Genomic DNA, 23,380 nt, shown 5'->3' on the forward strand with positions numbered 1-23,380 from the left:
GTCCCCGCTGCAGAAAGACCTCTCTGCAGAAATGAGAATATCTACATGCTTTTAAGTGGGGAAACCCAAAAGCCACAGAGACTATGCGCACAAAGGTTTGTCCTGGTATTTTACAAATCCTTATTCCCCTTTAAAGGAAGAGATGGTATTGGAAAAGCCCCTTCCGTGTCCCCTCCCATGCCACACTCCCCGCCACCCACCACAGCCCCCACACCATCCTTTCGGACATGGATCACCCTTACCTATTGAGCTGAGGAGAAGCTTGTCTCGACAACACTGCCCAGATAGCTGAGATTAATCAAAAACAAAGCAGTTATCAACACCCGCAAGGAGCCGAGCTCCGCAACACATCAGCGCGTCAAAAACTCCAAAGGAAAAGGAGGAAAAGGAACCAAAACAAACAAATCGTTCAAACAAGTCTGGAGAAGAGAGGGGGAAGAGACAGAAGACAAAGAAAAGGAAATAAAAAACAAAGCGAATGAAAACACTGCATAAAAGCACAGACAACAGTGCTCTGACACAGAATTGTCCTGTGACGTCCCCATAGCTGGGGCTCTTCAGGGTCCCCTGCCTAGGTGAGGTTAGAGACGTACAGATATGCGTGCATATAGTTTTGAAAGCCACAGCAGGATTGGTTTGGGGCAGATTTTGCTACTGTGGGTCCCAACTCCTTAGCAGAAGCACCCCTTCATCCCACTCACCCTGGTGCCTGCAACCAGCAACCAACAACAGTGCTGAAGGGGTTCACTGGGTTTCTAAGGACTTAAAAGCTTCCAGGTACCAGAGAGCTGAAGTGAAATGCAGGGAGCATTGCAGGATGAAAGTCTGTCTGCCACCCCCAAAGGCTTGCCTGACGTGACATTATCCTATACCTCAAACAATGCAGGCTCCGAGTTTGACCATCAGCCTGTCCTCGCCTGCCCCAAACTCTTCTCCTCACTGAATTTAACTGTTCTGAGTTCAGAGTTTGCTTCGATTCATTAAACGTTACGTTCCACCAGCTGAGGGATCAAGGGGTTAAACCCCACTACGTGAAAAATAAGTATCAAGGAAGACGAAAGGATGGAAGGAAAGCACGTCTACAAGATTCAAGGTGCTGCGAAAGAGACGGAGGGAAAGAGGAGAAAGACAGAGAGAAAAAGACGCTTTGCCTGCTGCAACCCTGGTACCTGGAAAACCAGCCGCTAGAGTTTAGCGCAGCGCCTCCCTCTTTGGGGCAGGACCTGAGAATGCCGGCAGCTTCCTGATTTCCAGTCGGGACTTTTTCCTCTCCTTACATGCTGAGCGTGTGGCTAAGTCCTCGTTTTCTCTCCCTGCCCGAGTCTTGGGGCTGCAGCATCCCTTTTGGAGATGGGGTGGCAGGGTGACTTTGGCGGCTGTCTCAGTCTTGGGGCACGGTCAGACTCACAGTAAGGAACAGATAGAAGACGAAGAGGCACACAAGGCTGAACTTTCCGGGGAAGCCAAGAGCCAGGAACTAGAGAAGGAAACTGCCAGTGATGCTGGGACACTCACCCAACCAGCACAGGTGACTGAACCCATAATCTAGTTCCTTACATGCCTCTTCATGGACAGCACGCATCCCAAGACACGGAAGGTCCCAAATCGCAAGGAACTGTTGGAGAGTAACATACACCGTGAACAAACAAGCGTTTCTCTGCCTATTTCACCCGCTAGCGGTAGCAGTGCCCATCAGTACCAAGCTGAGTAGCAACAGTAGCATGAGCCTCTTCAGAGCAGTGTCCCATCAATGCCAATGGGAAATCATCTCCAAAAGGGATGCTGCAGGGTGTCCAGACAAACCCTATAATATCAGTTGATGATGGTGGGGGAGGGAGTTGGAGGGAGCAGGTGAGGTGGGGTGGGGGGAAGGAGAAGAAGGTAGAGGGGAAACTAAAGGTTTCACACACTTACCCCGAAGTGGATAATGTTGTCGATGTAGGCTCTGGTCTGAGAATCTCCTCCCCAGCCCTCCTCGGAGAGGGAATTTCTCCAAAAACATCCATGCTGTCCACGGGCAGGGAGGAGCCCTGGGAGGAAGGGAAACCAGTGGCCAAAGAGGTGAAGGCCCCAGCAGGTCGATAGCTGGGACTTCCTCCCCTGCTGCTCTGAGCTGGGGATCCAGTTGATGGGGTGGACTTGCGGGAGAAGCTGACCGCTGCGGGGGGCTGCAGGGTGATCTCCGACATCTCTGCCTGCTGGATGAGGCCCGGCCGCGGTCTGGCACGTGCGGTCAGCTCCGGGGAGCTGTTGCGGGAGCTGAGGGGGCTTTGGGTCAGAGGGGAAAGCCTTGAAGGTTGTAGCACCACCTGATGTAAACTGGGCTCGGCCCTCCTGACTTGCCGAGGGCTAGGCCGAGGTCTGGGTTGGGGCTCATACCACCTGGTGTCCAGGCTGAATGTGCTTGTGCCGCTGTGGCCGACTGACTCGGACGGTTCATGGTAAGGCAACACGGGTATGCCCATACCTTGACTGGTATGTCTTAGCTGCCCTTGACTTGCCATAGGTTGCATAGGTTTGTCCTGCCATTTGGTGGTGGTGGGCACAGAGGGTTGGCTTCTGCCAGGTGACTTGCCAGTCCAACTCTTTGGTGCCTCCAGGGGCAGAATGCCAGGGTAGGACGCCGGGACCTGGAGGGAGGAAGGGGGCGGCCCCCTAGGAAGACAGGCCTTCGGCTGTACACTCTCGGCCACGTTGCACTGCTGGAGCTGGTGAGGGAATATCATGGGAGAAGCCTCCAGGCCGCTGAACGGAAACTCAGCCCTCCCCCACGGCTCAGGGGATCGGCCCCCCGTGGGCGTCTGAGTCAGGGGCAACGTGCTGTTGGAAGCATTCTCCCCATTCTCCTCGGGGATCGTTGGGTGTCCAAAGGGCCCCTCAGGGTGCAGAGGAGGGGAGGACATGACAGAGCTGAGAGGGCTGACTTCTGGCATGTAGAAAGGTGGAGGGTCCATCTCCCCAGGACTGCTGCTGCTGAGGTAACCGTAAAACTGGCTGTGGTGAAAAGCCCTGGGGGCTGGTGGTCTGGTCTGGCCGGTGGCCTGCAGGCGACCCTCGAGGGCACCTGTCCCCTCCAAGCCCCTATGGAACCTGGGGCTGTATGCTGGTGGCTGAAGGTAGGACTCCTGGCTGGAGGACAGAGGGGTCAGCTGGGATTTGAGGGCTGTTACAGAGGAGGGCATCATGGGGTCATCGTTTTCTTCGTCCGACTGGCGGAACTCAGGGTACATGTCCGTCTCCTCCACGAAAGGGAAGCCCTCGATCCGGCGGGTCTTGAGCGAGGGCTCCATCTCGGAGGGGTCCATCACAAAGCGGCCATCTGGTCCACGGCTGATGAGCTCGATAGGGGTGGTAGCCTCAGCTTCGGCCTCAGCCTTGGAGACGCTGTATTTCTTGCTGCTAATGGCCCTCTTGGTCTTCTTGTAGAGAGACAACTCTTTCTCCTTGCTAGGGCTCAGCATTCGTTTGCCCGGTGGGCCTTGATCGTCAGAGGACTCGGAGGGGGGCCGGAGAGTGCGGATGCTCTCGGGACTCACCTTGCCGGAAGACAACCTAGACCACAGAAGAGAAAAAGCCAAAAAACAAAACAAAAAAAGGGGACGGTCACAGAGAGAGAAGAGAAATCTGGGGCTCGCGTATCAGCACAGCTGAGCCACAGGCCAACTGGACCCAAAATCAAAGCCTTAACTGTTCTCAAAAGAGAGTCCTGGAAGACGACAGTGCAGAAACCATTACGATGGAAGAAGCTTTTCTCATTTTCAGCAAGCCCCCGTGGTTGCGCAAGTTGTGAGGAAGTGAGAATAAGAGAAAAGGAGCAAAGAAGAACCACATCACCCCCCATGCCCCATATTCCTGAATGGAGAAGTATCCTATTCTTACATACACCCCCAAATGCCAGCAATATTGGCACTACATTTCCTTCAAATTAGCTCCAGAACCCCAGAGAACTAGAGACCAGTGAAGACAGGTCTAGAGCTTGGCTTCATTTCAAGTACTCAAAAACTGTTATGCTTGTTTGAACTATCAGAGCCTCTTGCAGATCTAGGCTGAGAGTTTTCCAACAAGTTCTCTCTCACGCGATTCCTAATGCTTCCGCTTCCAGATAGAAAGGAACATGATAACATTCCTTTTAAAGGATTTGGGCACTTCCGATTCCAGCTCAAACTAAGACGTGGAAAGAGTGTCAACCAAATGGAGTGGAAAAAGTCATCCTTCCTCCCAAGCTTAAGGGAGGGGGCTTGACAGGTATGCAGAGGGAAGCAACTGCATTATGAAAATAGTTCCTCTGTTGCCACTGAGAAGGCTTGGGACATAACAAGTTAAAGGCAGAAGTGCAGCAGATCCAAGTGGTGAACCCGAGATAAGAAAATTAAAGCGGATGCCAGCCAAACAAGATTAAAAACACTGGGGTGTCCCACATCTTCCATGATTCTCCTGAAGCCACTATGGGAGGTAACCTGAGACTTATGATCACATCAGGAAGAAGCTCCGTCCCTACCAACTCTTTCGGGTGGATGTCCTGAGTAGTTCCAGTAGGGTCTAGGAGTTGTGACAAGCATGGCAAATGGCAGTGATCCGTAAGTGCGAAGAGGAAGCTAGAATAGGGGAATAAGGTAAGGCATCATTCTACCCTCTAAATTCCCCATTGAAAGAACATGCACACACACAGACATGCTCACACCAAAAGGTGCAAGATTTCTAGACACCTAGCTTCCGTTAAGGTTCCCATTTTCCCTAGGCCGCCCCTTCTTTTTTTAGCAACCACTTATAATACTTCTAGTACAACTCCATTCCACCTCTACTAGGTTTGCACTGTGCCCTCGGGTCTTTACGCAGGCTCATTGAATCTACCTCCTCTCTCGTTTGCTCCGAAACCATGTAGTGTCTTGCAGGTTTTTGGTTCCAAAGAGTTTAGGAATCATCAAAAGCAATGTTAGTCATTTCCATTTCCCACAAGCAGCATCCCTACAAAGAGAAGTCTCAAAACCACTTGACAGATCCCAGCCTAGGTGGCACCTCTGAGTCAGAGATACTTACGGAGACTCCAGACTCTTCCTGCAGTGGGTAATCGAGAGAGGAGGGTCTGGAAGAGAAAAAGGGGAATGCTAAAGAGGCGCAACTAGGCAGAAAGAGGCAACAAACTTCTTACATCAAGAACACCAACAAAAAAAGACACTCAACAAGAGACCAATTTTTGGTAGTTCTAGTGCTTTAATGGTTGCTGACAACAAAGAGCTCGAGACAATTTCCTATCAATCCTGTTGCCACAATCTCATGCACCTGAGATGAACAAAGTCCATGGCCCCAAGTCCCAACCAGTGTAAATCTGTTGCAGTTTTCTCAACTGATCTTTCTGGTGTGGTTTGTTCCAGTCCCAGTTTTAAACAACTGGAGCGATGGGACTTCCACCACTTCCTGTGTGCAATTCTTCTATAGTCTAACGCGGCAGTTCATAGGCTACATGATCCATGGAGCTGTTCTTGGTGGCCCACTCAAGGAAGTGACTTGAAAACCAAGCACTGGGGGGATCTTAGGAAGGGGAGTGTCTGCATGAAGAGTCTTCCCTTTTCTTGCCAAGAATGAAAAATTTCATTCTAAAACCCACTGGTCTAACAGTTATCGCCATTCAGAAGATTCCCTCAAGCTCCCCGTCTGCAGTTTCTCTCTGTTTCATCTTCACCTCACCCTGCCTCTGACATTTCTGATCACGTTTTTAGACAGCAACAGAGAGAGTATAGCCTGAATACATCTTTTCTTTGGCACATAAGCACTTCATTTTTCTCCCTGAGCTGTAAGAGGCTAGGGCCTTTTGAACGTGAGCTCTAGATTGCCATACACGTCTCGGAGGCTTTATTTTTAAACCATCTATTCAGATCATAGATGAAGAGGGGAAGGAGAAAAAGTCACGGCTGAAGGATGGAGGTAGGACAGGCTTCATCTGGAGACACTCAGGGGTGAAAGAAGAGACAGACAGGGATGAAGATCACAACCAAAACAGAACAAGATCAACACACACAAGGAACTAGCCTCACCTTTCTTACGCTTGAGTTTCCGTTTGCGTTGTTTGTTGACAAAGCAGGCAGCTAGCGTGCTGAAGAGGATGGCAGCAGCCAAAAAGCAGATGGTGGCAACAATGCCAGCCAGCACCGGGCGAGCCAAACCATCATCTGTTAGGTCAGGCTGTGGGAATACATCTGGAGAAAATATAAAGGAAAAGGAAACCCCTCTGAATTACTAAAACATACTGCAGGACGCAAGGAAGTGGGAAAATGTGTCAGTATAGCTCACATGCATTAACTGAAGCAACTACTGCAGAACTGGCTGGTTCATAAGACTGCTGAAAGGAGCACAGGATTGGAAGGGACCTCCCTAGTCAGAGAACAGGCCTCCGACATCACTGCCATGTGCGTGACAAGCATTTATCTAACAGGGTCCAAAACAACACTGACCCTAGCCTGCACTGCGTATTGTACAAGCAAAGGTCCCAATAATAAAGAGAAAATCCCTACAGTGTGCCAAAGGGAGAGAGAGGGGCCAAGGCATCACCAATACCTTGGACTCCAGCTATGACAGAGCATTTCATGCCAGGGTCACATCTGTGTCCAGCCCAGCCTGACAGTAAATGCATCCTGCTATTATCTGAGGCAGGTAGGTGGTCCACAGGAGGTGGGCTTTAGGTTCTCAGTCAATAGCCTAGCAAACCACCAGACACATCCCGATAAAGTGAGGATGCTCAACTCCCAGTCTGAGGGCCAAATCTAGCCTACAGAGCCACGTCATGTGGCCTGTGGGGCTCTCCAAACATCAGGAAATTTGGCAACTGGAGAGCAGTGGTAGCATCAATTGCCTCTCCCCTGCTGCCAAATGTGGGTCCGTGGGGAGCCCCCCAGGCCAGATAACATGGCCACGAGTGCTAGACTGGCCACATGCTGGTGCAAAGCCAGGTGTGCAGGGTCAGGCTGGCATGTGGTTGGATCCAGACATATGAGGTGATATCCACAGAGTGACCCCACACAAGCAAAAGCTACCAAACTCCAGCAGACAAGCCTCACAAGAGGAAAGGAAAAGGCTTCAGCTTGCGTCAAGCCAAGAATTTCTGCGGAGCACCACTTGGGGGCAGAGCAAGACTAGATTTGTCCTCTGCACAGCAGAGACAAGTTACAGCCGATAGCTCGGCCTCCTGTGCCCTGAGCTGATGTAATTTAGACTCACATCATTCTTATTCCTCGCTCTCCTTCTATGGATTATGTTTCTTTCCATCACACCATGCTAATTTTTGAAACGGGGGTGAGGTGAGGCTTCTCTTGCATCCTGTTCATGAGATGTTCTTCTGTGCTGAGAAGGGGGCTGAACAGTGCTATTTTTTTTGTGCTGCAATGTGTTGCAGTCTGCTACGTGGAGCTACAATACCTTTGCTTCTGCTCCGCACTGCAGTGCTGCATTTCCCAGTATGCAACTTGCATTTCGATGCTGTGCAGGTCCCGATTTGGATCAATGTTCTTGGTACGTTTGGCAGAGCCGAGATTCACGGCAACTCCCTGGCTTCGTCAGGCTCTTATATGGTACCACACTGTGTTGTGTTGATATATTATGTACTCTGCTTTCATACTGGCCTGTGTGGTATTAATAAGTTGCACTGATTTCTTTCCTGTTCCAATTAATGTTGTTTCAAGCTGTTTGGAGAGCCACGATGACTTTCTAGTTTTTGTGACATGATCCTGGGAGCAGCAGAGCACTCAATTTCTACTGAAGTCTGTGCACAGAAGGCTTTATACCTCTGGAAGGATCTGGCTCTCCCTTGCTCCTTAGGGAGCAATAATGCTTCCCATGTGCAACTCCACAGGAATGTCTGCATTGTGGTGGCAGCGTATCACACCAGGGACACTACAGAGCATTGTGCCTGCCCCCCCGCCCCCACTACCTGCTCCTACTAATATTTCATAGACATTAGGGTTGGAAGGGACCTTGAAGATCATCAAATCCAGCCCCCTGCCCCAATGATATGTTCCAAATCCACCAGAAGGCCCGTTCAGGCATTGTCCCGGGGCAGTTCTCAAAGGCAGGTCTCAGGAACAGTGATACAGGGATGCCCTGGTGCTACCTCAACAGCACATTTCCAGATTTGGAGCAGGCAGGCAGGTGTGCTCAGCAGGGTCCTGGGTGGGACTCAGCAGAGCAAACATAGCCTTTGCAGTACAGGCATGTCTGGAAGCACATTGGAGCATGTGTAGACATATCCGAATTAGCCTCAATCTGGCCAGTTTCAGTGGCAATTGCTATCCAAGCACACACCCAAGTTTCCAGGCATCTTTATACATCCCATTGACACACCTCAAAACCATGCAGCCCCAGCTATGCCATTGCTAGTGCCCGTATTAGCTCGAAGAAGGCTAGCGCAGCTGTGCTTATGCGTGTCATGATCAAACCTCTGACTTCAGTGTAGACTTGCTTTAAATTACCGGTCACTGGGAGGGAGGAGAAATGATCACCTACCTGTACTGGACACACCAGCTATGTTACTGGGCTCGCTGATGAGATCCTGCATGACAGCCAGAACTCTGAACTCATACCAGGTGTCCTGCAAACATGAAACAACATGCACTACTGATGAGAAACTTCCTTCAAGAGCAAAACACACTGGGAAGCTTTTGGCAGACCAGCAAACGGACCTGCCCAACCTTGTTTTAGAAGGACCACCCATCTCTTGGGCTGGTAAGGGAATTCCTTTGGAAACCAAACCAGTCCCAACTATGGCAACAAGCAAGAGAGATGCTAAGAATATACCCAGGAAGCTCCCGCAGTGCTTAATACAGCTGACATAGCTACTGGGGGACCCCGGGAAGGAGCAGTCCGTTGCACAGCCAGCCTGCCTCTTCTTACCTGAGACAAGTCCTTGGCAAAAAAGTCACTGTCGCTTCCCGGGATGGCATCATCCAGGATTTCCCATCTCTCCCCTACACGGAACTCCATGATGTAATGGTCAATTGGAAAGCTATGATTGGCTGGAGGAAGCCATGACAACAGGACTCCTTGCTGTGTCCGATTGGCTGTTAGGCACCTCGGTGGGGTAACTAACACCAGGGGCTCTGGAGTTGTTACAGGGAATGCTGAAGACACACAAGATGGGAAGGGGGTAGGGGGAAAAAATGCATTTAATGACCTCCAGGAAAAAGTAGCTGGCTCCTGCATCCAGGCCAGCAGCTTTATGTTAACGAGCGCTCATGCCCTTCCATCTTTTGCTCTCGCACCTCCTGCGAAGGGCCAGTGCTATCTTGCCTTGATCTTGCTATCAAGCAGTCACTTGATCCCAGCTGACTTCCCACCTATGGGGCGGGGGCTGGACCCGATGATCTCATGAGGTCCCTTCCAGCCCCTAATGTCTATGAAATCTATTAAATGTGGACTTGTGCCAGGAAAGAGCTAAGCCGTGAGAGTCTGCGACCCTCTCGAGCTTCTAGACACACATCATCTATCTACGCTGGAGAGGACCGCACCATGGAAGTGCAATAAGGGCGGTTTTATGACTCTGGGTATGGACAGACAAGACAACACCAGTTTAGAAGGAGAGGCTACTTTGCACTATTCAAGCTGATCTACTGCATCTGTTTCACATGCCATTCATCCTATAGTAAATGGAAATTCAACTGCAATAAGTTAGCAGCCATTTCATTCTGGGGTGAGCTGTCCCAGCATAGCTTCCAGTTACTGCAGGACAGGCACAGACGCACAAAACAGTTACAACAGATCAGCAGACGCATGCTCATGAGCAGCAAGTCTCCCTTCCCCCATTTCTGTCAGTATAATTGGTTCATCCAAGCATAGTCTTTCAGAAGCATTAGGCACTGACTGCAGGCTGAGACAAAGATGTGAACTAAAGAGATTGTTAGTTTGCTTCATTACGGCATTCGTTACTATTCTTCAGCTGCAGGTTTAAGACATGCATCCACGCACGTGCCACCAGCAAGGTCTAACGTCTAGAAGACGGAAGGGATCTAAGGGAAGGGGAACAACTGTAGATGCCATGAGGCTAGGAGGAACAAGGGACACAACATTAAAAATGCCAACCAGCTCCCTGGTCTTTCTGCTGAAACTGCCCCCACGGGAGCTAGCCGTGCTGGTCATTCTGCGGTGTCACCTGGAGCAAGATATGGTGCACGCTGCAACTAGCAAGTTGCCTCCCTACTCTTGGGACTCTCAGTCTCGGCCCATCCCCACGCTGTACCAACGCACCTAGAGTGTTCACAGTGACCACCTCACTGAAGGAGCTCGTGCCCAGTTTGTTCTGAGCCAAGACACTGAACTGGTATGCTGTCTCTGGTTCTAAGGTATCCACCAGCAGCCAACTAGAACCTGATGGCACTGGAAGAGACAGCCAGTCATGGGGTCCAAACTGTGCTCTCTTCATCCTGCCAAGAGAGAAAACAGGCAACTCAAGCGGAGGTGCTTTTGAGAAAGAGAAAAATAGTGCGAGTCAGTCTCTTAAGCAATCATGGAACAGTTCAAAAGATGGATTGGGCTTCACGCCAGAATGTGTATGGACATGGAGCTGAGATTCTGCCACCATAGAGCATGCACTGAAACTGGGCTAGGGGAAAGATAGAAACCAGGACTCATGCTGTTCGCTGGGTGCCCTGGAGCTCTTCCCTTGGCTCCACCCTACACCCATGCAGAGGGTACACTAACAGCACTCCCAACCCTCCCTCCTACCTTACACCATACTCTACACAAGCAGCTCTTACACTGCAGTGGGTGTATCTACACATGCTATTAGCATGGAGCAATAAACTCCGGTGCATAACGCACTGGAGTTTATTGCTCCTGGGTGCCACGTTTACATGTGCATCTAGGACCACAGCACATTGAGGTGGGTCGGATCAGCCCCAGCTGGCAAGGGGCCAAAAGGGTCAGTCTGCCAGCCCAGGGCTGCTCCGACCCAGCTCACTGTGCTGAGGAGGGGCTGGATGGGGCATGAGAGTGCTACAGTGTGGGGTTAGCTGGCAGGCAGCCCCCGCACTGAAGCACCCTGGTGCCCCAGCCAGCCCCATCAGCATCTACACGCACGTTGCTGAGCAGTAAATAATGCCACCACAGGGTAGTACTTGTATTTATAAATACTGACCTATGGCAGTGCTTCTTAGTTTACTGTGACTTAATAGGGCCACACGTGTAGGCACAGAGATTTTACTGTGGAGCCAATTAGGCAGCTCCACAGTAAATGTCTCAAGTAGACGCGGCCAGTTTTGGCCAATATAGAGCCTTGTAACTCAACAGACCTGCCTCAGAGTATTCAGAGCCAGATCCTTACCTCCAGCAATGACAAAAGCAAATGTACCATACTTTTTATTGCCTGTTAAAATTGTAGAGCTGTGGAAGAGCCAGAACAGACTCTGGCTTAGTGTCACCAATGCACTGTTCCCAAAACAGGACTGAATTTTGCTTTCAGCCCTTTCAACACCTGCCGTCCCACTGGAGACAATGAACTAGAGTAGGATCTGAGTTGCAGCTACACAGTAAGGACTCTTAGTGAGAAGTCTGGAGCACTCTGCAACTCTGGACTTGTGCTGGCGGAGAGGAGAGTCAAACGTAAGACCCCAGGCTGGATCCTCACATACAAAGGCCCTTTTATGCTGCCAGAATAGCGAGAGAGGCTCTGAGAACAGAATCAATTTTATTTACACTGCAGAGCAGCAGAAAGGAGCCTCAGTGTAAATGAGAACCGAACCCACCAGGTTTGCACACCCATTACAGAAACTGCTGCTGATAATCCTCATTGCCACTAATGAAAAATAGGCCAGATTGAAAATCAAGAAGGAATGTGATCCAAGGGATGCCAGTCTGGCAACTTAGGGGAAAAAAAATCCCCCCACCCCAAATTTATATATTTACTTGGAAACTAAGTAGACGTGTTTGAGACAAATAAAGGAACAGATTGATGCACTTTAGGGTAAGTTTAGAGCAGAGCTTCACGTTTCTGGTGCTCTCCCCACTCACTACAGCTGCACTTTAAGAACATAGGCAAGCAAATTGCTTTAAAAAAAAAAAAAAAATGGAGCAGCATAACAATGCTTTGAATAGATCTTTCCCTTTTTGTGCTTTTATCCTTCAGTGGTTTCCTGCCGCTCCCTGCAAACTGAAAGCCTATGGCTGCAAAATATACAGACTTCTATCTAGCCCCTCAGACTCGGACATGGGTTTCCAAACAGTGAAGAGCTACGTGTGACATCCAAGAAACATGAGACCTGAGAATCCCACCAAAACAGCAATGAAACTGGGTGATCCTAGACAGTTTAGAGACTGAGAAGATGACAAAGCTCAATCAGTACCTGGGAAGATGATGGGATCCTCTTATTTCTCAATGACCATTTTTGCCTAGTCTAACTATCACCAATTCATTTCTTCTGTTCCCATAGCTAATGGGTGGCCAACATACTAAGAGGGATCCACAAAGGAAAGCCTGTGGTAGTTCACGGTGGTATCCAGAATAGCACTGTTCAGGAGCACTTGCAGAGAACTCAGCATGAAGAGGAGACGGACAGAAGCGAGCCTTTGGGACAGGAAAGCCTCAAGGCTTTTTTTTCTTAGTCTCGCGCGCTCTCTCTCCTGCACACACAATAAACAAGCAACAATTCCCAAATGCAATCTCTAGACTCCTGACTTGCGAGACTTCCTGCCAAGCCAGAGCGACACAAAACCATGAGAAATATCATGATGCGAAGACTCCAATGCCTCAAAGAAGCATCGCTGCAATGCACCATTATTGCCAGTATCAATAGGTATAACCTCTACACCTCTATTTGGAAGATATATTCTAGTGATCACTCCCATAGGCTGCAGTTCACAATAATGTCAGTAGAGTATTTAGGAGGGGTTACTGTAGGTTGTGAGATGAAGTGGGTGTGTGTATGTATTTGAGAGACACATTACAGTGTAGAGGCCAAATGGAAAAGCCACAAGCTTCGCTTTTAGGCAACTCCATGAGGCAGGAGGTAAAGGATGGGGCAGACAAAATGGGAGGGAGAAAAAGAGGTGGGAAAGGAAGCATCAAGCGGTTGAAATGAGCAAGTGTGGAAGACGGCAGCGCACGTGCACAGAGCAACGCAGCATAAACCAGACCAGAATGAGCTGCAGAGACACGACTGTGGATAGGAGTCAACACCCTGACCTAAAACCTACAGTCCCCAGAATCCTCTGTCCCAAAAGCTGGTGTCTGGAGTCAGGGGAGGAGCTGCTGGGAAAGGAGATTTGTCCGATTCAGGTTTCCCATAAGCACTGAACCAAGCTGCCTTCACGTTCCCTTCCGCTGGCTCGTTATGGATGCCTGGCCCAGGCCTGGAAGCTGTCAATCTCGGTAAGGCAGCCAAGTAACTGGAACCGCCTGACATTGGGGGAGGATGGGAAATAAATCCAACACTTATCACCATCAAGCATGAGAAAAGCTCTTCCCTGACAAGACTGCACGAACCAAACCAGGATGTTCCAGTTACACAGCTCTCTTCCCAAGGACTCTGCCTCTGAATATCTCCATGAAACTGGACCCGAATTCAGTCCCTGCTCGTAATTACAAAAGGAAAGTCTCGGCTACACGTGGGTCCCAACAGTCCCGCTAGTGCATGGCCCTATGACCACAAGTGCCTTCTAAGGGAGCCAATAAACTTGCAGGAACTTTGACAGCCTTAGGTGGAAGACACAATTTAAAGGAACAAAAAGATATTCATTTCGAGAGTGACCTAGCATCAGAGATGCCGCTCCTCCTCTTCAAAGCAGCAAAAGGCAGAAGCGAGAGAATTACTCAGGCAGAACTGCAGCCTCAGGGTGGTGGCCAGTGCTCCTCTCACTCCAACACATTATAACATGTAAGGCCATAAGTGAGAGCTGTTGGCAGCTACCTCATCTACTACATCCATATTCCAGGCATGATCTCACTTCAAGGGCCTCAGGTATGGGAGTGGCTGCTTAAACCCCATTCATTTCTAGCCTAAAGCACCATAGCAAACCAGAGTTAAGCTAAACTGGTTTGCGAGCTAAACTTGGCAGAATGGGATGAACTCTGCAGCTCTCCGAATCTTTATTCCGGCTGGTTGACGAAGTTGCCATTGTAGACAGCGGTGACAAAGTGCAAGCTCAAAGCCTCTCGATGCTCTATATTCTACCTCCCCAGGTACAACGTTGCCAGCATTAATAGTGGGAGCTCAGTCCAAAGAGAAGGAAACGTCGGAAGGATGTAGCTGTGTGGAGGGCCAAGAGGAGAGGGCAGACTGCAAAGGGCTCAGCCTGAGGAATGTGCTGCTTGAAGAGGACAGTATAAACACAGCAGGGAACAAAATGCATCACCTTCGGCTGGGTACAGATTTCCAGACTGCAAATAAGATCAGAGAAGAGGGCGCAGGGGCTGACGTTGATAAGTGAACGCCAGTAAGAAAGAGCTGCTCGGCAATGCACAGCCCTTTTTCACCTTAGCTCCCCAATCCATCGAGTGCCTTACACCACTAGATTCTCCTTGCTGGCTCTTTCTGCGACCAACTAAAACTCAGAGGACTAACTGGCCTCAAGCAAAGGGTCCCTTCCTTTCTCCCCAACGTGCTGCCTAAGGTCCAACACCACCGCAGTGATCTTGCACCAGACCTGAGCCAATGTTCACACCTCTCCCTGCCTTGCATCATATTTCACTTGGGATCTGAAAGCCACGGGGAGAGTTGGGGAGTCCAGGATTTTCAGGAATGCAATGAAAACCAGCACAGGAAGTTGGCAGCACGCAGCAGCAGCTGGCATCCTCCACCAAGGCACATCTCCCAGGGAAGGCTTAATCATTCCTTTTCAAGGACAGTTTAATCAGAGATGCAGCCAGGTGAATTCTTTGCTCGAAGCCCATTCCCTCGCTCAGGGCTCTTTTTTCACCCTCATTTTTCTCTCTCTCCTCTCAATTTCTCCTTCTTTCTATTGCCTTTCCTTTGTCTCCCAGCACAATTACCCAGCCCCCACTTTCTGAACACTGATACTGTCCACGATCTAAAGCTGAGTAGAATTTATTATGGAAGGCATGTACCCAATCTCCACTCTATCAGCAGACTCCATCTGGCCAAATTAAGGGAAGGAAAGTGAGCAAAAAGAGAGTAACAAAAAAAAAAAGAAACCCCCCCAGCGAACCAGGGGTGGGGGAGAAGACGTGGCTCAGAGCGGGAAGGTCGTTTTCACCTTTACATTTCAGTTGATGGATTCTCTGACAAGAAACAGGATGAGAAAAAGCTCAGAGGCCGAGTGAGAGGCTGGCCAGTTCTGCAGCCTGTCGCAATTGAGGAAGGCAAGGGGCCGCTGAAAGAGCACTGCACCGCTCCACTTCTTTACAGGGGCGCGGGGGAGAAAGCCAGCCAGCTGGCTTAGGAAGCAGCTACAACGCAGGGGGCCTGCCACAGGCAGAAATTAGTAGTGTGAATCCCAGGCAATGCTATGTGGAACGTGAATCCTGGCACCCTGGAAAACTCAGGCCTGAATACTGACACTAATCCTGCGTGTGCAAATCCCACTGTGTTAAAATGGTGGATGTGCGAACCTCGGCGTCGCTGCTGGTGTGCATGGATTCAAAGATGCCAGAACGTGAGGTTCACTCTGAGCAGGTATTAAGAGGCTTTTTAAGGTTATCAGCCTTCTGCTGCTTTGCCCGGTCATTAATTTAAACCAAAGAACACTCCAGATGAAAAACAAGAAGTCCCCATCATTGTATCATTTGTTTCTACTAATCATCTATCTTCTCTCACGAGTTCTTTCAGACTGGGGCTTTCATTGTCCTCAGAGCCAAGGGTAGCAGGATATGGGCTTTATTAATTGTCCATCTCGATCGGAAAATTGGGGCATTGTGAGCCAGACTATAGGGCCTCATCCTCGCCGCACGGCCAAGGACAGATGGAATTTACCTGAGACTTCAAGGAGAGCTGGATCACGTACGGTCAACATGCCAGAGAGAAAAAACCAATGTATTGTCTCAACTGTGCAGGCTCTGCATGATTATTAAATGCAACTCCCACCTGCGTCACCAACGTGAGCAGATATAAGATCTACATATAACAAGTCCCAGATCATATTCTGAGGACTCCGAGTCCCCCGCAAGCAGCTGTGGAGTAAGAGGGGGGCCACTTTGACAGGGTTGTTTTTTTTCACCGTTTATTTTAAAGCCTGTGTTTTTTGTCAATCGTGTGGCTGCTAACTGTTAACGCCACACGTTTCAGCTGACCTCTGTCTAGGTGCAGGTTCCAGTACGTTACATTAGTGTAAAAAAAAAGTATATACCATATATTGTAACCAGGGGCTGACAGATGGACTGACCTAGCAGATAAGGAAAGGGGACACATGGCAAACCTGCAGACCTCTGCAACAGAAACACAGGCAAGGACAAAGAGGTTGCCCACTATATTTGTATGTCTGTCTCCCAGATCAACTGACAGCTGTGGAAAGGAAAGAAGGAAGAAAATGCTCTACCAGGATAGATGGCAGCCTTGTGTTCACACCTTTCTCCACTGCTCTGGGACACCAGATTTGCAGTGAAAGCCCATTAAAGTCAATGGAGCTAAGGCGATTTACGTAGGGCCAGCACCTGCCCCCAGCCTCCTACCAGCTGTCCTGCCCTCACCTTTTGCCCACCCCGACTGAGAAATGGTAGTGTGCGTGCCTGCTCCCAGCTCTGGCTGAGAAGGAAGGAAAAGAAGCAGAGAGCAAAGCATGCTGGGGTGACTCACAGAGGGCCGTACCAAACTGAGAATGTCTGCTCATATCCGCCATCATAGCCGGGCTCCCAGGAGACATTGGCAGAGGTCATGGAAACCACAACGCGCACGTTGCTTGGGGCATGAGGGCTTGTGCCTGAAAACAGAGAGAAAGCTCCATGTGTGAAGGTAGCAGAGAAAAACATAAAGGACCCAGTCACCAGATCACCCACAGAAGAGGCAGTTCTTGGACTGGGGAACGTATGGCTGCTAAGAGCTTGAACACAATTCGGTGCTCGGAGCGGAAGGGGACCTTCCCCAGACTCCCTCTGCTCGCCAAGGACTCGAACAGACAAAAACTATCACATCGAGACAGGGCAGTAGCACTGACCACCTCTGCTTGCCTGGGCTAGTGATCTGCTTCTAGGAAATGTGCAGGGCACACCTTGCCTCCCCCACCAGGCCAGACCTTAGGAGCCCAGCAGTGCAGATTTTAAAAGATCAGTGAGTTCGTAGGATTAAGGGGAGGGGAGTGTGAAAAAAAAGATTTAAAATAAACTGTCCCTTGGCTGTGCACTGGCAGGGGGAGATGCACTTGGCCAGAGAGGAAAGGAGCTTTTCAATCTGCCTGGGGACATGGCCTAAATAAAAGGACAGAGATTTAAAGACAGCACCACTGGAGTGTGAAATTAAAGGAAAATGTTGCTCTTCTTTTCATGGGGAGTGTTTCTGACTTGTGCCTTTCAGACATGCAGTTTGGTGCAACACTGTACAGAAAATATGAGCCTCTCCTCACAGGGAAGCACATACTTGTCTTCAAATTATCCAGCAGTTAATCTCTTTGCAAACTGAAAATCTAGGTAACTCACCCCTGCAGCAAACACTGCCACCAGGAACCAGACTTGGAAATCTGGGAGACCCTGGAGATGCCAGGTCCCGGATCAAATCAGAACCCAAAAGCGGGGTGAGAAACGGTTGGGAAAGAAATCTAAAGGGATCCACCCTACCGCATCCGCAGAGGCATGGGCCAACATACCTTGCAGAAGGCAAGAAAGGGCACTCTCCTTCATTCGCTCATCAACCCCTTATTTCTCCTGCATCTCTCCCCTCTTCCTCCCCATCCACAACTTATTATTTTTTCTCCATTCCTATCCTCCAGAATGGACTCCATTCTCTCACCTTCCAGACCATGCAAGCCCTTCCCTTATATGCCCCCAATATCCACCCTTCACAATTCCCTTGAAGGTCCTTCTCCACATGGTCAAGCCCCCTCCCTCTGGCCCGCTAGAGCAAGCCTTCCCATACCTACGACTGTAAGATGAGTGCTGGCAGTAATGCTTGTGACCATGTTGGTAGCGACACACTCCCACTCCCCGTGGTCGTCCTTACTGAGGGATCGGAACTGTAGGCTGCCACTTGGAAGAGTGTTGTGCTTGCTTCTACTGGGCTTCCCTACCTTGGGCAAACAACAGAGAGAGCAGAGGGAAAGAAAAAAAAAACACAACTGAGAAGCACATTGCAAGGCAGGGACAGGAGGCAGCACTATGTTAGCCAAGTTCTACTTGCAAGTCACAGCAAATACTACCGGGGCTAGCAATGGCTCCAGACTCTTCAACATGTGTGGCTGGCTATGAGAATCATCACATGGCAGCAGGTTTACTGAGTTCTCATTTAAACAAGCCAGTAAAAATGGCAAGATGACTCAACATACACATGCAGAACAGAGCCCGGTTTTACAACTTGGATACATAAGCATAAACGCACACGCATACAGACACCACAGACTTCAGAGGAGATGCAATCTAGGACCGTCAGCATCCAAAGCGCAAATTTCTCTAGGTCTCCAGATAAAGGAACTGCTTGAGCTCCTACTTCCAGGCTATGGTGGCCTCTGGTGTCAACCACAAAAAGGGAAACATGACTGCACTAAACCAGGGATTAAAATAAGACAGGGTGCTTGGTTTGAGTATCTGATTGCTTCTGACACCACTTAGACATTCAAAATAAGAAGCCTCTAAGGACTCACTGGAGTTTTGAAACACAGCGCTGGGCACAAGTCTGCCTTATTTTAAAAAGAACTGTGCGTCTGTTTGGCTCAATTTTGTCCACATAGCTGTATCAGCTAGGATCAGAGGCAGGGGAAGGAGGGAGAGGAGAGAAAAGAATCACACCCTATGGTCAAAGCAGCCATGCTAGGAAAACACCTAGAGTGGACACAGCTATGCCAACAAAAATGGACTTCTGGAAGCTCAGTTAATGTCATTGGGAGAGACAATTTAAACATACCAGCAAAAAACTCCACTAGAGGGCTCTACCAGCGCAGCTACAGCAGCAGAGGCCTGTAGTGTAGACAAGTCCCGAGCTCCCAGACTAGGGGTCAGACTCTCCTCAGTTAAGTGTGGCAACTGAGAAGAGAATAGGGTTGGGTACAATTGTTTTCAGTACACTCTCTTTAGGAGTAAAACCAAGGGTAGCTGCATCCACACCACAGCATTTGGGCAATCCAGGTCCATAAAGATTAATTCTACAACTGGGCTCCTACGTTTGGGAATCTTTCATGTCGAATAGTCTAGGTGCTTCATTTTAATTAAACTGAAAAAAGTGTGGACTCTCTCATGATAACTGAAACAATGGATTTCACAACAACTGGCAGTTATGGCCATAAACTGGAGTTGTATGAACCCAAAGCTGCTCTGAAGACACCACTAGCACGTGTGTCAATAGCACATGCATAGCTTTTCATGGGTTTATTACACATAGCTAGGCTGTGATTTATTGGCCGCTTTGCAATGCTATCAGTGAACCACGGTAGAGTGGCTCTACGTGGCTGGATTCCTGTTTTGTAAGAGAGCAGTGGGATAAAAGCTCCAGCTAGCAACAGTGAAGCCAAAGTCCTCAGTGGCCTCTCAGTGAAAGACAGGCTTGAAGTGGCAGTGGCGTCCATGAGCTTGTAGGGAGCACGAATCCTTTGTCCTACTGTTCATTGGGGAGCCCATTCAAGTCCTGACTGATATCGCTGCAGGATGACATGACCAGACAATCAGGGCAGAAGATGGGGGGAGGGAAGGGAGAGTGAAGGGGGGAGACACAAGGAAGACTGAGAACAAAAATAGAGAGAAACACGAAAAAGAATGAAGGGAGGAAGTCGCATGGAAGGAAGATACAAGTGTTCTAGAGAGCAGTGAACTACTCGCCTTGAATTTGTACTAATTTCTTACCAGCATCCAACGCAGTTTGCACTTGGGCCATTTTACCATCGTCCGCTTTGACCCCAGAAAGATTAAGGGCAATGCCAGCTGTGCATGGTCCTCCAAGGAAGTGGGCACCCCTGCACTGACTGCCCCAAAATGTGATTAGCTGCTTGTCCTGGTTGGAGACCTTTCATCTCCAGCTCCATTTTTCCAAGGTTAGATGTAGCACAGCGTATGGAAAATCCCACCCCTACAGGTCAAATATATAGTGCTGGCCAGTTCCACAGCCAAAATAAAGTAGGGTAAGTGAGGAGTTAGGCTATGAGAAGTCTGGGGTAAGGGAGAGAAGCCTGCAGCAGGGATAGGGCTCAGCATGCCCCACAAACTTCTTTGTTTGCCTCTCAAAGGACTGGAGGAAGGAGCGCACTGGCTGGTTGGGGGGACAGCCCAGAATGAAAAACTGATGAGGACTGGCTGATGAAGAATGGCTGCCCTGGTACTGCTGGCAAACAGGACACTTCTGAACGTGGGCAGAAATGAGACTTAACTCCTCAGCCCGTGCTGCAGGACTGTGTAGTTGGGGGAACACTGGTACCGTTCATGTCAAGCTCTGCCGGACTATGGCAGCCACAGGCCCAGATGTGTCTTATCAACTGAAAAGGTCCTCAAGTCTTGTAATGAGATGTGGAGACGTGTTCCCATCCTGCCAAGGCAGGGTTGCACATCAGGGGCACCTGCCCCAATAAAACCGAGACAGAGTAAAATACCTAACGCCTGTGAATTGCATGTAGAAGTAAAGTAACAGACTGGTTCTCCCCAGAGTACAATCCACGCTGGGTGGACGCCCAGTCTGCACGATACTTTTCGGTATGGCATGTGAAAGCAGCAGCAGAAATTCATTAAAGAAGCTGGTACTGAGCAGTGAGGGACACTTCCAAAAATGCTGCTGAGCCCTGACAATGCAGCATCTGCAGCTGCAACATGAACATGTTCAAGTGCTGCACGGCCGCAACACTGTAGTATGAGGGAGATATTCTGGCAACTATCGCAGAAGGGATGGGAAGCTCAGGTAGGTATCCCTGCAGTTGATACCAGTGTGGAGCAGCCAGAGGAAGAGGAGTGGAGGCAGTGTTCAGCTTTGCAGATGCTGCTGTGACGGTTTCATGGTATTAAACGCTTTGTTGCCGGGAGCTGGGTTTCCCCCACCCACCTGCGGGACAGGACGGCAGTGGTACAGCCCAAAGCGAAGCAGCTGTACCTGCAGTTTGTTCTTACCGGGACAGAGTGTGGCTTCTCTGTCTGCAATATTCATCAAAAGCCAAAGGCACTGCAGATTTGTCTGGCAGGCCGGGTACCTTTCTCCAGGCGATGACAGGAAAGGGGTCTCCTGCAGCAGCACAAGGGATCAACAGCTCCCTCCCTGCCTCCTGTCTGTACTCCCAGCCTGGTAGCACCGTGAAATAGGGTGGGTCCTGTAGCCAAGGGAAAACTCAAGTAACTGTCAAAACACACACTTACGCAGAGTGTACACACATGTGCACGCACACACTCAAAGAACCGCCCCTTGAGGATCTCTTCACAAATCATGTTAACTAGAGAGTTTTGATCCAGAAAAATAAATTTGAAGCAGCTTAATTTGCATCACTGATTTAAAACAATTGATTTATTTTTAAAGTATGAAGTCGAGGGCTTACAGAACTTATTTGAAAACATATGCTTCTGCAGCTTTCAGCTGAATTGCCTTTTCCCCCTAAACAATCACTCTGCTAGGATACCTTATTTGAACTATCTGCAACAATACAGGGAAAAACGCCAAAATATTGGACAGTAAAGGCCCAGTCCTGCAAAAATTTAAATGGGGTGGGGTGGGGGTGTTATTGGTTTAGAAAGCCTTACCAGGTTTTCAAATCATTACCATATAAGCGTGAGAAATAAAACGTTAAGTATTAGCATCATGGTTTTACTTCACCTCACACTGACTTCAGTAGGATTCCTTGTGCTCTTCAAGATAAGCACGCACATAGGTGCTTGCGGCATCAGAGATTCAAATTGTATATTTATTAAAAATAGAAGCCACAATATCTTCGGTCCAGATCACCACATATACTCATTTCAATGGGAGTTAGACATGTAAGTGCCCCAGGAAATCTGGGGCTTTGTCGCATCAAAACAAAGCTGTTTTCGTGTGAAGAACAAACACTTCTTCAGGCTCAATGCCTTAGCAAAACCTCTTCTTTCTGCACACACTAGCCAACAGTTTCAGATGAGAAGTAGGCTCCTAAACCTGTATTTAGGCAGTCACTGGCAAGATTTTTCTAAAAGTGCCTAAATGGGAAGTGTACTTCTAAGTCATATGTCTATACCTATATCTAGATATATAGACATATATCTAGATACAGATATGACTCAGAAGTACACCACCCATTTAGGCACTTTAGAAAAATCTTGCCATTGATTGCCTACAGATGGGTTTAGGAGCCTACTTCTCATTTGAAAATATTGGCTAGTATGTGTTTGTCTATATGACCTACATACATATTGTAAACCCTGAGGGTGCTCTTAGGAAGGTTTAATATACTGTTACATATACAGTCTAGTGTACTTGATCAGCAATTTAAGGTATGTCCACACTGCAATCAAAGTATGATAGCAGAAAAGGTAGGCATACCCAGGCTAGCAGCACTCTTGTTAGCTAAAAATAATCAGCAAAGATGCGGAAAGCCAACTTCAGCACTGGCGAGCATCACAGGTTCATTCCCAAGGTCCCTGGAGGGTCTGCACAGCCCACTCTGCTGTCTTCACTGCTGTTTTTAGCAACGCTATCTAGAGTTAAGTTAGTGGGCAAAGCCTACCCATGTCGTGATCGCATCGCCACTGCAGTGTAGACATGCCCCTTCATGTTTTGAGCTTGCAGTGCTCTTGCAGTAAAGATGTTACTGAGGCCCTTATGCTCGCCTTTTTCAGCATAGATGAGCATACTGAGTGGAAAAAAATCCCTAAATAAACCTGTAATTCTACTAAACAATAAGGAAGCTAACTAAAGAAACAAGTACAAAACACCCACTTCAGCAGCTTATGACTATGGAATGGGAAGACAGAACTAGTGACATGGAAATAAAAAATCATGAAATTCCTCTAAAAAATACCCCAAGTTTTTTAAAACTAAGTCATGATTTTTTATTTATTTATTTATTTTATACATACATACATACATACACACACATACACATACACACACACACACAGATGATCCAAGCAGAGTGCAGGGCCCAGGGCAAAACCAGCCTGTGCAGGGCCCCACCCCCGGACACAAGGAAGCCGGCAGCAGATTCAACAGTGGAGGGAGGGAGTGGGGTGCCAAGCACTTGGATGTGAAGCCGGCAGCAGCACGAAGTCAACGTGGCGGCTCTGTCCAGCTCTGCAGGGCCCCACAAAGCACGGGGCCTCAGGTGGTTGCCCTGCTTCTCCCCCCAGGGATGGCCCTGTACACACACA

The 23,380-nt window shown here is 49.0% G+C and overlaps 1 protein-coding gene across 1 annotated transcript in view; it reads right to left on the minus strand.

The window, feature by feature from the left end:
* IGSF9B (immunoglobulin superfamily member 9B) overlaps positions 1 to 23,380 on the minus strand; it is a 100,387-nt gene that overhangs the window by 21,820 nt on the left and 55,187 nt on the right. Inside the window, exons 10-18 of the mRNA XM_019508416.1 lie at positions 21,241 to 21,357; positions 18,000 to 18,150; positions 16,728 to 16,851; positions 10,231 to 10,406; positions 8,881 to 9,107; positions 8,494 to 8,578; positions 6,033 to 6,194; positions 5,038 to 5,083; positions 1,915 to 3,552 (exon numbers count right to left, since the gene is read on the minus strand). Of these exons, the coding sequence (XP_019363961.1) occupies positions 1,915 to 3,552; positions 5,038 to 5,083; positions 6,033 to 6,194; positions 8,494 to 8,578; positions 8,881 to 9,107; positions 10,231 to 10,406; positions 16,728 to 16,851; positions 18,000 to 18,150; positions 21,241 to 21,357 (2,726 nt within the window). The remainder of the gene's footprint in view (positions 1 to 1,914; positions 3,553 to 5,037; positions 5,084 to 6,032; positions 6,195 to 8,493; positions 8,579 to 8,880; positions 9,108 to 10,230; positions 10,407 to 16,727; positions 16,852 to 17,999; positions 18,151 to 21,240; positions 21,358 to 23,380) is intronic.

This window comes from Gavialis gangeticus, unplaced genomic scaffold (genome assembly GCF_001723915.1).
Source record: "Gavialis gangeticus isolate Ggan-Ray unplaced genomic scaffold, GavGan_comp1, whole genome shotgun sequence".
Classification (NCBI taxonomy): domain Eukaryota; kingdom Metazoa; phylum Chordata; order Crocodylia; family Gavialidae; genus Gavialis; species Gavialis gangeticus.